Genomic DNA, 14891 nt, shown 5'->3' with positions numbered 1-14891 from the left:
CTGCTATCACAAGCCCGTTTGAAGTCTGTAAAGTTGTGGTAGCAGATTCAGTTGTGTTCTGTGCACTTCTCCAATATCTGTCTCATCACACGTAGGTGATCTGTTGTACTTCATCCTGGTCTAAATTTGGCTAGTTCCTCTGCAAGTGCCACTTCCATGTACGTCTTCATTTCTCCTCTGCAATGTCTTGCTGAATGCTTTTCCGAGCACACTCAATAAGCTGATTCCTCTGTAGTTCTTGCATTCACTCTGATCTCCTTTTCGATACTGTACTATTATTGCTTTCCTTCATTCTTTTGGCACTTGTTTTTGTTTGTAAATCTAGTTGAATAGCCTGTGCATTGTCTGTACCATGTACTCCTTGCTTGCCTGGAGCAGTGTTATAGTTATGTTGTCCCTGCCCAGCACCTTTTTCAAATGTTCTATCAAGGTCTTTACTACTTGTAAGAATTCCAATATTTGCTCTCCCTTGTTTGTACTGGGAAGCTTCTCCAAGACTGTTTCATCTATTGTGTTCTGCCCATTGTACAGCTCTTCAAAATATTCTTTGCTTCTTTGTCCACAGTTATTTGCCTATGATTTTCTTTTACTGCTGACATCTTCAACTTGTATGTCCCACACAGTTCCTTTATCTTGCAATATAATCCCTGTGTCATTTCTCTTTGCGTATTCTTCTGTTTCTTTACATTTTTCTCTTATCCAGACATTTGGCTCTCTTCACATCCTGTTTTATCTCTCTGGTCAACCTAGGCTATCTACCCTGGTTTCTTTGTTGTGGCCTTGTAGCCCAACACTTGTTCAGTTGCGTTTGTAATCCTATCTTTTACACTATTCCATGTCTCTTCAGTGTTCATTTTTTCTTTCACCAGAGACATGATATTTTTTCCTCACAACTTCATTGTATTTCTTCCTGCTATCTGGCTCATTCAGTTTCTCCACATCATGGTGTCAGTTTCAGTATTAACTGCACCTTTGACCCTCCCCCTACCCCAGTCTTCCTTGAGGTCACCCTCTTAAGGTTTCTGGCTCCCATCAGTCATCTCTTTTGGGCGGAGACCCACATCTTTCTCCTTCCAGACTGGAAGTTTAGTCTTACAGTCCCTCTGCATCTCACTGTGGTTTCCCCAGCAGGTCTGACTGGGGTCCAGCACCTCTGGTTGAAATCTCCACAGGGGCTATAACAATGTACACCACTCACCAACCAACCTTCACAAAGTAAGGTACCCTGAAACTGTGACATGCAAATCTTTGTTCCTAGCACTCAGCTGCAACCTTATTGATGCCTGCATTAATCCAATATCAGCTGCAAGTAACCTGCATGATAACACACATGATTTTCATCTGCGATTCACAAGTACAGAGTCCATCATGTTCTTCATTTGCCCATCTGGTGATATCCAAGTCCATTTCTTCTATGACTTTCTTTGGTGATAATAAACATGTTATTTCACCAAGTTGTTGCTTAGGCAGAAATTTATTAACCTTTCTCTTCTTCTGTTTTCTTCACTGAGTCTGAATCTGCCATCGAATTGGAATTCCAGTCCGATACTACTTTTGCATTAAAATTTCCCATCACCAATAACATGTGAAATTTCTTGTATTGTTTTCTGTAGATTATTATAAAATCAGTCAATTTCTTCCTTGAGTGCCTCTGAGGTTGGTGCACATACTTGTACTATTGTGATTGCAGATTGGTGCTAAAGCTGAAGACAAGCCAGACTCTCATGGCATTTAACCTGATATCTCCTTTCATATTTTAAGGTGAGATTCAGAATAAAATCCAGTGCAGTTACCATAATAAATACACATGTAGTATCTTGTAACTTCAGTTTCTGTCTTTTATACTTAAACTGGATTGTTATGACAGCAAAATCAATGTATCCTCATTTCATTAAAGTCAAATCCTGAGAGAAGCTGTTTCCACCGTTCTCCAGCATCAAATGACTTCATTGGGTGTTGCAAGGAGTTGGAGCACCTATGGATTCAGTCCTTTGGCTTTAGATAAGGACTGTTCTCTTGAAGAGACTTTTCTCAGCTCCCATATATGAAGAGAATATTCCAGCAGTGCTGTAGGAAGGGAACTTCTTTCTACAGAACTCAGGGTTATTCAGTGGACTTTATCCTGCAGAGCAGGAAATCACAGCAAGACTGGATTTTAAAGGGACAGGAGTGTATTATTTAATAGCTATACTTGTGCTAATGTTTTCCCAATTAAGAAGGAATCCTTAGGTTATATTAGTTATCTAATATTTTTAGATTGTTGTAGTGCATAAAGGCCTCCGTCAGGGCTCTGGTTAGGGGATGTACAAAGATATACTATAGAAAGATAGTCCTGGGTCTCTTTTTTGTGGGGAATGTGAAGGGGCATTTGGATTTATATGTGGGAGAGGCAGGGCTGTCAGAGTAAGAGGTGAATGGGTAAAGGGAGGAGGGAGGGAAAACTATTGAGCTTCATGCTCCGGGTTGGTGTCTCTGCCCCCCATTTTGGAAATGGGAGAGGACGGGAATTCCCTGACAGAGTGATCCTAGTATACTGTGTCTCACTGAAGGTAGAATAGATGGCACTCATAATGTAAATGTGTGTATTGACTCATCCCAAATCTCTTTATGCATTAGATATGTCTAGCCCCATGGAATTACAGCGACTGACTGATATCTCAGCCTCTGCAAAATGGTGTTGGTGGGGAGAGGGAATTTTGACAGTGACACTGGGGAGAAATTCCTGTTAGCAAAGGCACTAGACTCCTTACTGGCCATGGACAGCCAAGGGAAATATAGCTTTAAGTCCTGATTTAGAAAATCCACACAGTTAACTGCATGAAATTCAGTGCATCCACCTTGAGGATGAAGGTGTGAGCCAGCTCTGTCTATATTTGGACTGATGGCTCCAGGGAAAGTAAATATTTCAGAACCGATGTTTAGAACACTAAGCCATGGCGTCCAACAGCATGAATGGTCCATTGCTCTTGTGGGTACTTTCTCTCATTTTCTCTCTAAATTGACCTCTCTCTTTACAGAAAATGTTTTTGCCAATGCTCCCCAATCCCTTCTCTGTTGCTATAGCCTGAGAATTTCCCATTGACTCAACGCTCTGTGGAAGGCAGCAGACATAGGCTATAAAGAAGAATACTTGTATTTCTCCTATGTAGCTTTCTACTCCTCCAAGCTCCAATAATATATCTGTGTAAATATTTATTATTACTTAAAAGAATTGCATAGCATTTCTTATTAACCTTCACAAGTGGTATATGCAACTATTGATAACCCCATTTGACAGGCGAGAAACAAGGAGGTTAATGTTATGAAGGTCACAACAAATTGTCATGTCTAAGTCTGTTGGCTCATAGGTAAGGCCTAACCCACACTGGTGTCCAGAAAGTAATTCACTATTTCCTTTTTATCTATAAAATGGGCCTAATAATATTTTGTCCTTTATCTGTAGTTCTAACGGCACTAGACAAAGGTCTGTGGGCACACATCAGTAGTTTAGACAGCATAACAAAATACATTGTCATTTGGAAGCAATTTTTCTGATAAGTGAGGTTGTCTAGGGCATGAGACATGAGTCTTTCACATCAGAGATCTGTGCTTTGCTACGAAGTTCCTATGTGACCTCGAGCAAGTCACTTAACCTCTCTGGATCTCAGTTACGCCTGTTGTATAAGGGAAATAATATTTGCTTGCTTCCTGGAGGAGCAGTATGAGGCTTTATTTAATAAGAGGTACAGGTGTTGAGAGTAGTCATGGAGGAGATGGGTACAAAACTGAGGACTCAGTCCTCTCTCTACATTCTCTTATGCCAAAGGACAATAGTGTTGGAATGTGAGGGGGAAATTGGTCCCTGAGTATTTCAGGAAAAAAAGAAACAGTAAATAGCTAAGTTAGCTACAGTTATGCTGTGCTGAGCTGTGAGTTTAATGATGAAAGCCCATGCCAGAATGTTCTGTGTATGCACTAAGTGATTTTTTTACCAGGTTGCACCTTAGTCAAACCCAAGCCAGTTTTCACTGGACCACTCAAGGACCCCTTAGTGAGGGTTATTTTTATACTAAAATTAAAGCCCGGATTCTGAAACCTTTACTCAGGGTGAATGGTATCTTACTGTCCAAGTAAACCCATTCAAATTACAGTAATTTTTTGTGTGTGGAGTAAAATGCTACTCAGCATGAGTAAGGGAATCAGAATCTGACACTAAGATTTTTACCCCATCCATTTGTTTTGATGCAAGAGGTGTTTTGTTTTTTTAAAACATATTTTTTAATAACGTAGAAAATTGTTTCCTACCTTCTCCACATATTTCCAAATGGATTAACTGTTGTTGCTCAAATTTTCAAAATAATATAATAATTAATAAGAAAATCTCCTTCAAGCAGATTGTAAGCATGGCAAATTTCAGCCCAACAAGTAATTTTTAGGTTGAGTGACCAAAAAGTTGCTAAGAATGGAAACGAATGCAACCTTAGTTACCAGGGTCAATGTTCTTCCCCCTCTCTTTATATAAACATATGTACATAGCTTAACTGAAAATATCAAATTTATTTTTCCAAATTAGCCATGACCTTTCAGACATCATAAGAAGCAGAGTCATGAATAAAGTTCTGCAGGCATGCTTAATGAATAAAAATACCTTTGATATTTTCTTTTAAGACATGTAATATCCAATTTATATAAAGCCTCTTAACGATAATTTAAGACGTAACTTGTGCATGGCCATTCCTAGCTCTCTGAATATGTTCTTGTACATCCAATTTCTTAGTTGTTTGAATGGGATACAATCAGACTTCAAAATGAATAAAACTAATTTGAAAGTTGAATGTCAGTATGTGATTTAAACATTTATTTTGATGATCTTTGAAAACAACATTATTTATTATCTTTATTTTATCAAGGTGAAAATAAATTTAATATGATAGGAAATTTTATAAACTCAGTTTCATGTTGATGAATATATAATGTAACAAATAAATATTAAAAAGCTTACTGTTATGCTTACAACACAGAGTGGGGTCCACAGAGAAATTGTCGATTAAAAACTTACTGATGTACTGATATTATTACTAATGTAGTTGAAATTATTTTTGATGCTTTTTCCCCCCATTATACTGTACCCTTTGATAGTCAAAGACTATCTGGTATAGCTTCCTTGCTGATTGATAATTTAGTGCTAAATTCGTAATGCAAACAATTGGCTGAAATAGGATCTGCCAATTTTAATTCCTTTTGGCCTCCCTCCAGAAACAAAACAAAACACATCACCTTGCCTCTTTCAACTTCTCCTTGGAAATTGGATTGCAGCAGGCTGTTGATATATGACTGCCATTGCTTGCCCCGTAAGGCTCATTTGCACCCCAGGATTTTTTTTGGGTGGCTGATGTGGCTCCTTCCTGAGGGGATTGCGAACACATGAGGCCAGATCTTCAGCTGGTGTCAAGTGATGTAACTCCAGGTTACACCAACTCAGGATCTGGCCCAGGGTTTGGTGCTGGGAGATGCTAAGTGCTCTCAGTTCCACTAACTTCAGTTGGGAACTTTGCAGGATCAGGCCTATGCTGAACAACAGCCTCCTTCTTCCAAGTTAGAATGTTATGGAGTCTGTCTCTCTCCTCTCTCTCTGTGACTATGCCTACACTGCAAATTAGAGGTGTGATTACCCTGCCTGTGTACATGTACTTGCGCTAGCTCTCCTCGAGCTAGCATGAGCATAAGCAGTGCAGTTGAGGCAGCATGGGCGGCTGAGACGTGCCGTATACATAACCTCTGATTTCAGGTAGGTTTGTACTCAGCAAGGTTCAGCTGTGCCTCTGCTTCTCATGGCACTGTAGCTACACTGCTATATGGACTTGAACTAGCTGTGCATGAGGTGGGGAATCACACCCCTACCGAGGAGAGTAGACATAGCCTGTGTGTATAAAATAGTGGGAAAATGGGATTCTTTTTTTCTATGGTGCATAGATTTAAAATTTGCATGTTATATTGAAGAGATGGAGGAACGATGACTAGAAGAATCTTTTTTTTAATATACTAAATTAAAATGACTTATGTGTAACAGTAGAGTGCACCATATTCAAGTCCATAGACACAGACAAAGAGAGTTGATCTGGAAATCCTCAGAATTCAGGAGGAGGAGGAGGTGCTGAGGAGAACAAATGACATTATAAGCACAGATGCTGTGTGGGTTGATGATTTTTTTTTCCTGGAGTCAAAAAGCCAAAAGTTCACATTATATTTATATACATAATCTAGCTGCCAGATGGCTTCCACTTATAATCCCCTGTTTCCCTCCTTCTCCTTCCCTTTTTTTGTAGGGAAATAGACAGGGTTTTGTTTCCGAATAGGAGTCACTATGCAAAGTATTGTGTACACATAGCGTTGCCATCCATAATTATTGACATTAAAGTGTTCTGTGTTTTTTAAGGGCAATGGTCTTTTTAGTGAATCTTTGAGACCTATCAAAGAAATATTATTTGTGGGTGGCTAGAGAGGGAGAAGAAATTAATACAGTTCTAGGCTTGACATTGTCTGTACCCTCTTGCAATTCCTTTCTACAAAAAATCTGGAGATATGTAAATTGAGTTTGTTTGGAAATGAAATATACAAGGAATATTGTATTCTGTGTAGGTGAACATGCTAATTCAAGGACTGTCATTATCATAATTGTAGATTTTTATCACAGAATTATGATCGGAGTTTTCCATCAGTATATTTGGTATTGGACTTTAGAGTGTGAAACTGAAGCTAGAAGAATTCCTTCCATGATATCTGTTCTTTATATGGGGAATGTGTCTCTGTCAGTATTTCATCATAACAGGAATGAGAGAAGAGGATCTGCCTGATTCTTAATATAATGTCAATTTATGCTGACTGCAATTTAGAGTGGTGCCTGCACCTTCCCCCCCCCCCCCCCCAAAAAAAAAAGGCATTTCCTCTGTGTGTAATATCCACTGTCTGATGCAAATTTTAAGAAGAGGAATTTCTTATATGTAGTGTATGTCATGCAAAAGGTATGTTAGCTTTGCCATTAAAGATACACATTAAAGGAGAGCAGCAAAGGGGAACTGGATGGCTCATGGGACTATGAATGAGATCTGAAACTTTTCATATGTAGGTTGTCCTTATAAGTCTGGTTAGCATTAGCAGTGATAAAGTTGTTGGTATAGGTTATCAGCTGTAAGTAAAAAGAATTGGTAGTTTTCTTCCAATGCATAGTAAACAAATGTCCACATGGTATAAAACCAAACACTTCCCTTAGTCTAGTGCTGAAAAAAGCACTGCATTGTTTAGCAAATGAGAATTTCTTTCTGTTGCTGTTTCCTCTGCAGTATCTATTTAACTTCATCTGGAAGTTGTTGAGGAGTAAGGATTTGACGGTTTTCTCCACCTCTATTGAGCACTTGTGTTGGCCTTTCCAATAATACAGAATGAGCCAAACGCATCCCAATCTTAATATTTCTACTATACTTTAAACCAGACAGTAATATTTACAAACACTTTATCTCTGTCACACATATTTATCAAGGGGGTTTTGCCTGTTGATCATGTCCTAGGAAAATGGTTCATTCATAATGTCAGAAGTGCCAGGGACACGCGCTTGTACAGTAGTCTTGTGGCTTTTGTAAATACCTTTCATCAAATGCTAGAAACAAGAGGTCCATTGCTTGTTCAACATTTTATGTTGCTTGTCTCTTCTTCCCAGGCAGGATTTCCTGGACTTTGGCTCAGAAATGATCCCAATTCTTTTCTTCTTTTTACTTTGTTAATAGCTTCCTGAACAGCAGGTCTAAACAGTAGAAGAAAATGCTCTCTACTCTCCATTTCCCCAACCAAAATAGATCTCCCACAGAGCTTTAAGAAAACATGCAGTGAACGTGGTAGAATTTTAACATGCACTGACTTTTAGGAATACAAACACAGCATACAGTCCACCTGAAGTTCCTGGTGATGTTGCTTAGAACCAGGACTGAATTCTCTATTAAGTGCAGCGATTTTGAAAAGAAGGGATGAAGTAACCGCTGGGACTTCCCATGAAATTTTAAAAGCAGAAATAGCCTGCTATAAGTGTGCTGCAGGCAAAGAATCCCAAGAATGTCATAAGGACACAGAGAAACCATTCAAATGCATTAGTTTTGTGCCAGTTGACTAATTTCTTGTAAGTATTGTTGTTCGCTGTCAGGGCACGCATGAAGCCAGCACTGAACTAGATAAGGGAAAATCTGAGACCCCTCAAAAGGAGACAGTATTACTCATGAGGGCATCGTAGATGCACCACTCAGTAGAAGCATTGCTGGGGCTGGCACTTCCCTTCGTGTGGAGGGAGAGGTGGGGCAATGGCTGCTCCATGGCTCTTCCCTTGAAAGTCCCCCTCTTGATGTGTGGCACCCCAACTGCACAAAGTTGCCACGGGGGCTTGCAGGGGATCCATGGTGATTGGTGAGCTATTCACAATTAATTATTTGCATGACAGTAGTGGCTCTGGCTGCATCTGAGATCTGTTGTGGTTGGTGCTGTTGATACAGAGTAAGCAGCAAAGAGCAATAAAGCTCACAATCTAAACAAAGGCTTGTTATCCTCATGTGACAGATGGGGAAACAGGCAAGGAGATTAAATGACTTGTTCAAGGCCACACAGTGAGTTTGTGTCAGAGTGAGAAATTGAACCCAGGTCTTCTGAGTTTAACTGCAAAATGATCACCGTCCTTCTCTAATAAAATAATCATAATAAGCTGATTTGATTAGTACTTTTGTCCCCTTCACCGGGATCTGGGATCGTGCCTCACAGGTTGCTGGCTTCATATGTTTCACGATAACCACTGGAGTTCTGATGGGAAATCTTTGAAAGAGTTATTGATGCTGGAAACAGTAGTAACTCCCCTCCATGCTTCTGCCCTCCTTAGGGTCTACTACTGGGGGCAGTATAGGGGTGTCAGCCAATATTAGAATTACACCTTTTGACAGAAGAGCAAAGAGCAGGCCTTCCTGCTTGTATCAGTTATACAAACTGGAAGGGAGATGATAATTGTAACTGCCTCTCTAAATACTTAGATAACCAACTCCAAGCACGTGTAAGCACACCATGGGAAAAATATTGTTCGAATAAATGATACAATGGATATTTTTGATGATTGATCCTACATGAATTTTTAAATGCTTGATAAATAACACCATTTTTCTTTTAGTTGATGTCCATCAGTGTGTTGGGTGTTTCTGCTTGGATGAGGGACTACCTGAATAATGTCCTCACTTTAACTGCAGAAACAAGGTAAACTTTCTTCCTTAAACCTAATTATCCATGTAGCTGAATGATGGTGTTACAGTTTATCAAATTTAGTGGGGTTTCCTAGTTAAATTTTCTATGCTGCATCTGAGAACCCCTCAGTTAATACACATTTTAGCACACAATGTGATGTTTTTTGAATCACTGGAATCAGAGATGGTGTCAGAGGACACATCTGCCTGTAGTGCCCCCTCCTGGCCAAATTCTCTGGCATCCTGCCTCCATTTCTCCTTCATAGGTTCTCGGGCATGATCCACAGAGGCTTATGTCTATTAACAAACCACTCCAAGAAGCAAGTTTATTAACATGAAATTAAACCCAAAGCAAAGTCTCTTTGATCTCTTCCCCCTCATCTCCCACTGGGCAGAGCCCCCTCCTTCCTGAGGTCTGACTGGCTCTAAGCCGTGCATTGGACTGATCAGCTCTTCTTAGGATCTGCAGCTTCACTCTGCTCCCCAGCTTCCTCTTTCTGTTTCCCTCTTTATAAAGCCAACATGGGTTCCCTTAATGACCAACTGGGCAGCAGGTAGCCAGTCCCCCTCTCTCTCCCAAGCCTTCCTATGCCCAAAGGTAGCTCTGTGGTCATCTTTTGGTCAAATTTTCCAACCAAGTGGGCACTACTACCTCTTCTGCAGACATCAGGAAGTCTGGCAAATCTCTGTTGATACCCTTTGTGGATACCCTGCTCGCAAACAATATAACCAAAGGTTATCTAGCACTATGCCCAATATACTTTATATGACTCATGTAGTTACCAAGAATTCTTGGCGTCTCATAATTTATAACATGCCAGACATTCTGAATGTCCAGTCTTTGGGCTATCTGTGGAATAGTCAAGCAAGTCAGGCTGTTACCCTGGTTACTTTTATGTAATGCTGTTTCATGACCTTTTTGGAAAGAGCATCCCTGAATGTACACACACGCGCTTCTTTCACCTTTGGGAAAGTCCATAATATCGAGCTCCCTCTTGGGGTTTCCAATAACTAATGTTTTGACCGCCTTACCTGAGGCTTTCAGGATTCTTCTTAACTGAACCCACTTCTGTTCTTCCTCCATCCACATTGTTTTGTTAATGTTTTATGTTTTCCTCGGTCAAGTCACTGGTTTCCTTTCCCCATCTCCTCTTCCTCAAGGATTTGCTCTTTCATTTCCAGAGAGGGGCAACTTGGATCTTCAGTCAACAGATGGACCTCCTGGCTGAATCCTTCTTCTTTTCCCTGTCCTTTGAGGCCATTCGTCTCATCTTCTTTCTGTTTCAGCTTAGTGCCGACACTCATCTTCTGATGCATTTCCTTCTACAGTTTGCTGATTTTCTCATCCAGCTCTGTTCACTCTTTCATCTTCCATAAAATTTTACCTGCAGCTTTTGGAGCTGGACTTCTTCTTTCCTCTGCTTGTGCTCTGATTCCCCTTTGTCCTGCAGAAGCATCTTCACCTCTTCGGAAAGTTCCATATGCTTGCTCTCCAGAACCTACTTTGCCTCCTCATGGTTCGTTTTCACCTGCTCAGTTTGTTTCAGATGCTGTACCAGCTCCTTCACAGCTTGTGAATGTTTCTACCTCAGCTTCTGGATTTGTGCCACATCATCTAGGGTTGTCATCAGAAAAGTCAGTTCTGGTTACTGCTTTGACCTGAGTTCCCCTTGTGCAGTTGTGGAGTCTATTGTGTCTTTTGGCTCTGTTTTCAGTGCCTCCAGCTCACCCAGAAGCAGGACCTGAGGGAGTTCTTTTATGTGAATCTCAGTGACCTGAGATTCCAGCTTGTGGATTTCCTGCTGGTCTATGTTCTTCTGGGCTGCTCCTTCTGCCACCTTAGTCAAGGCTCCTTGTAGTTTCTCCTCTTTCTCAGCCAGTTGTCTCTTGAGTACTGTGATCAGAGGCTGCAGCTCAGTATTGTGGTTTTGCAGCGTGGTGGAGTTCCCCTCAAGCTTTCAAGTTATCTCCAACTCTGGCATCTGCTTTTTTCCATGAAGCAGGTACTCTGACAGAGTTGTGACCATGGCTTTGTGCCCGTTCTTGAGTTTAGTGAGACTCTTAGACTTCTCCTGGGTGTCTATTGTAGCCTTCTCCAACTATAGCTTCTATCTGGCACTTTCTTCTGTGTTTGTACCACAGGGTATCCAAACCCCATTATACCCATGGGCAGTGTTTTGGACTGGCTTCCAGTGTGCTTCTTGAAGGAGAGATCTCAAATCCAAAGCATTGATGCCTTTAGCTTGTGAAAGTTTTCTTACCTTTTTAAGGACTGCCTCTAGTTGTTAGGTTGGCTGAGCAACGGGAGTGAACCAATCCATAGCCTGGGAGCACCTCCATCTTATTTCCTGGATCTGAGCCTCATGAACTTTCATCCTGCCATCCAGTTTCTGCCAGAGAGCCTTCATCTGGTTCTGTAGTTTGTAGAGGTAATTGGTGCTTGTCTCAGGGAGCTGGTTATCAGCATTTTCCTAAACTTTCAGATCCTATGTAACAAATTCCACCCTTTCTTTGACAACCCCAGTCAGGGAATTCTACTGTCACTCAGAGCATCTCACTGGGATTTTCTTCAGAATCATTTCAGGCCCCTGCATCTTGTTTGGTTCCTGGACAGTTGGCTGAACTCTTGGGCCATTCCTCCAGCAGCTTCCTCAGCTACTTCCTTCCTCAGCATTTTGAGCAGTATTCCTCTTCAGCTTCATTCTGTCCCCCACCTTCCTCTTCCTGTTTCCTCTTTATAAGGCCCATGTGCCTTCCCTTAAGCCAAATTGGGCAGCAGGCAATCAGCCACAGGTGCCCTGGACCCTGTTCCCTCTTAAAGGGGCCAGTCACCCTGTGACAGATGGGAAAAGACCTGTTAAGTAATTTCCCCCCCTTACCTAATCCCTTTTTGATCTCTCTGCGTCTCTTTATTGCTTGTTTGGGCTACTACCCTGCAAGTATATTAAACTAGAGTATATTTTGACTGCTTCACTCAGTGTTAGTGAATTCAGCATTATAATAATATAATAATATACTCTAGTTTAATATACTTGCAGGGTAGTAGCCCAAACAATCAATAAAGAGACGCAGAGAGATCAAAAAGGGATTCGGTAAGGGGGGGAAATTGCTTAACAGGTCTTTTCCCATCTGTCACAGGATATATTCTATTACTGTAGCACCTGGAAGCCCCAGTCAGGGATCAGGACCCAAGAGCTAGGTGCTATACAAACACACAACAAAAAATCTCTGCCCCAAAGAGCAACACTCTAAGTATCCAATCTTCCATAACTTGGGAGAATCATAGGACTTTAAAAACACCATTTAAATAATTTCCATGATCCCAGACTGCTAACACATTTTAAATTATGTAGCAAACAGTAAATGTTGTTTGCTTTTTAGACTGTAATATTATTATTTTACACTTAGGTACTTTGATTTTGGGGTAGTACTTTATTATTTTAATTCTGGGTTGTATTTGATTTCAGAGTGGAGGAGGCTGTCATTTTGACTTATTTTCCTGTGGTCCATCCAGTCATGATTGCAGTCTGCTGTTTCCTTATCATTGTGGGGATGTTGGGGTACTGTGGAACAGTGAAAAGAAACCTCTTGCTTCTTGTATGGGTATGTTTTCACCTTCAAAAACAGTTAACTTCTATTTTAATTAAGCAAGGAAGAAAAATGTTCGCAATCCCTGCCCCTAGATGAACATCCTATCTTGTGATTATTTTTTTAATCTTTTTTAGTTATGATGTCAGTGTTGTATTATAATTGCAAAGCTCACTGCAGGAAAGAATTAATCATACCAGGGCTTGTTTTCACTACTGGGGAGATCGATGCTGCCGCAATTGATGCAGCGGGTGTCGATTTAGCGGGTCTGGTGAAGACCTGCTAAATCGACAGCAGAGCGCTCTCCAGTTGACTCCACTACTCCAGCTCTCCAAGAAGAATAAGGTAAGTCAACCGGAGAGCGTCTCTTGTTGACACAGCTCAGTGAAGACATTGGGGTAAGTCGACCTAAGGTACATAGCTGGAGTAGTATAATTTAGGTCGATTTACCACCGTAGTGAAGACAAGCCCCCTGGGTGCACTAAGTTATGATTGAAAGGCAAGCAATGTGAATTGCAAAAACCTAGTTGATGATAGTAGTGGAGGAATCATTCAGAAAAATTCTAGTACTAATCAGTGCAGGAGAATGAGTCTGAGTGATCTGAAACAAACCCTTATATTCTAGGCCTGACTTTTAGAACTAACTTTTTAATTAACCTGGCTTCTACTTCTACACCCACAATCAATTGTAGGCACAAATAACAGCATTTATATGTCTAACTAGCTGATTTGCGACTGTGTGGTTTGAATTCTATTATTTGTTTCTGGCGTTATCATTGAAATTTCTATGCACTAATTATTATTGTGTTCTGCTAGTTGCAACAGTAGCAAGCACCATTTGTCCTCTGCTGTATTTCTTAAAATCTCAGTATTGGGATTATTGTTTCACGATTCTGTATTTTAAGAGAAATGCTCATTTTAGCCTACAGTAATAGAATAGGAATACATTTAAAAAAAACAAAAATCTATTTCCCGGCTTGATCTTGCACCATCGAAGTCAATGGGAGCAGTAAATTACAGATTTACTAGTTCTGGCAGGAAAGTGATAAAAAGAGATTTCTGTAATTTGTGACTGCATAATTACTTTGTGAATTATATTATTTACATGGGAAGACAGTCTTTTGTAGCTTTTTCGAGGCGGAGCTAACTCTCAAGCATTAGTTATTACATTAGATGAATTTATAAAATAAAGGGGTAAATCATTTTTATTTTATGTAAACAGAAAAGTTGTTGACATCATGAGACCCTTTAGGTTTTTATTATATTGTCAAATTATACTTTTGCCAGAGTTTTTAAGATTTTTTTATATATAAAACACTTTTATTGTATGAAAAAAATCACTAATTGCTATGATTTTAAGACAAAAATGAAGGTAAATACACTATGAAGCCCTGTTAATTGTCATTTTATATTTGGCTGCAAATTTGAAAAAAATCCTTCTCATTTTTTTCAGAATTAACAAACAAAAAAACAAAAAAACCCTGGCAACATAGGAGGTGCAACATTTTATTTAAAATGCCAACTGAGAAGAAGAAGAAATGGTTATAGTTTTTAATACAATCTGGAAACAAATTAATTTAATGTGTATTAAACAGTCAAATCACATTAAATCAAAACAAAATATTCCTACAGCTTAACTTGCAATATTTTACTCTCAAGAGCCTGGGAACTGGCTCTTGCTGACCAGACTGATAAGCAAAAAATAAATGATATCTTCTTAAGTATGACACACTCTTTGACTAATTGTTAAATAAGCAGAGTGCTGTTGTACTGCAGAGATGCGTAGCCATAAATCAATACTCCATTCATCAAACTAATCAGAAAAGTGATGTATCAACGGAACAAGCTTTTGAAAAACCAGATTAAGTGAAAGATAAGGAAAGAAACCAGGTGTAATACATTAACAGCCTTCTCTGTCATGCTTTTATTTTTCCTTTCAAGATACACAAACGGCTAAAATGACTAAACCCAAAAATGTTTGGAACCAAGGCCTGAAATTCTTAGGCAATGTGTTTTAATTGAATGTTTTTTAAAAAAATCTAATAACATTTAAGAATCTTA

General features: G+C 39.8%; 1 protein-coding gene across 1 annotated transcript in view; it reads left to right on the top strand.

The window, feature by feature from the left end:
- The window catches only part of TSPAN12 (tetraspanin 12), a 59344-nt gene that overhangs the window by 6300 nt on the left and 38153 nt on the right, over positions 1–14891 (top strand). The window contains exons 2-3 of the mRNA XM_048836177.2: positions 9173–9255; positions 12710–12845. Coding sequence (XP_048692134.1) covers positions 9173–9255; positions 12710–12845 — 219 coding nt within the window. The remainder of the gene's footprint in view (positions 1–9172; positions 9256–12709; positions 12846–14891) is intronic.

The sequence above is a fragment of the Caretta caretta genome, chromosome 1 (genome assembly GCF_965140235.1).
Source record: "Caretta caretta isolate rCarCar2 chromosome 1, rCarCar1.hap1, whole genome shotgun sequence".
NCBI classification, from domain to species: domain Eukaryota; kingdom Metazoa; phylum Chordata; order Testudines; family Cheloniidae; genus Caretta; species Caretta caretta.
Note: the sequence above shows the minus strand (reverse complement) of the source record. Positions and strands in the feature narration are given on the sequence as shown.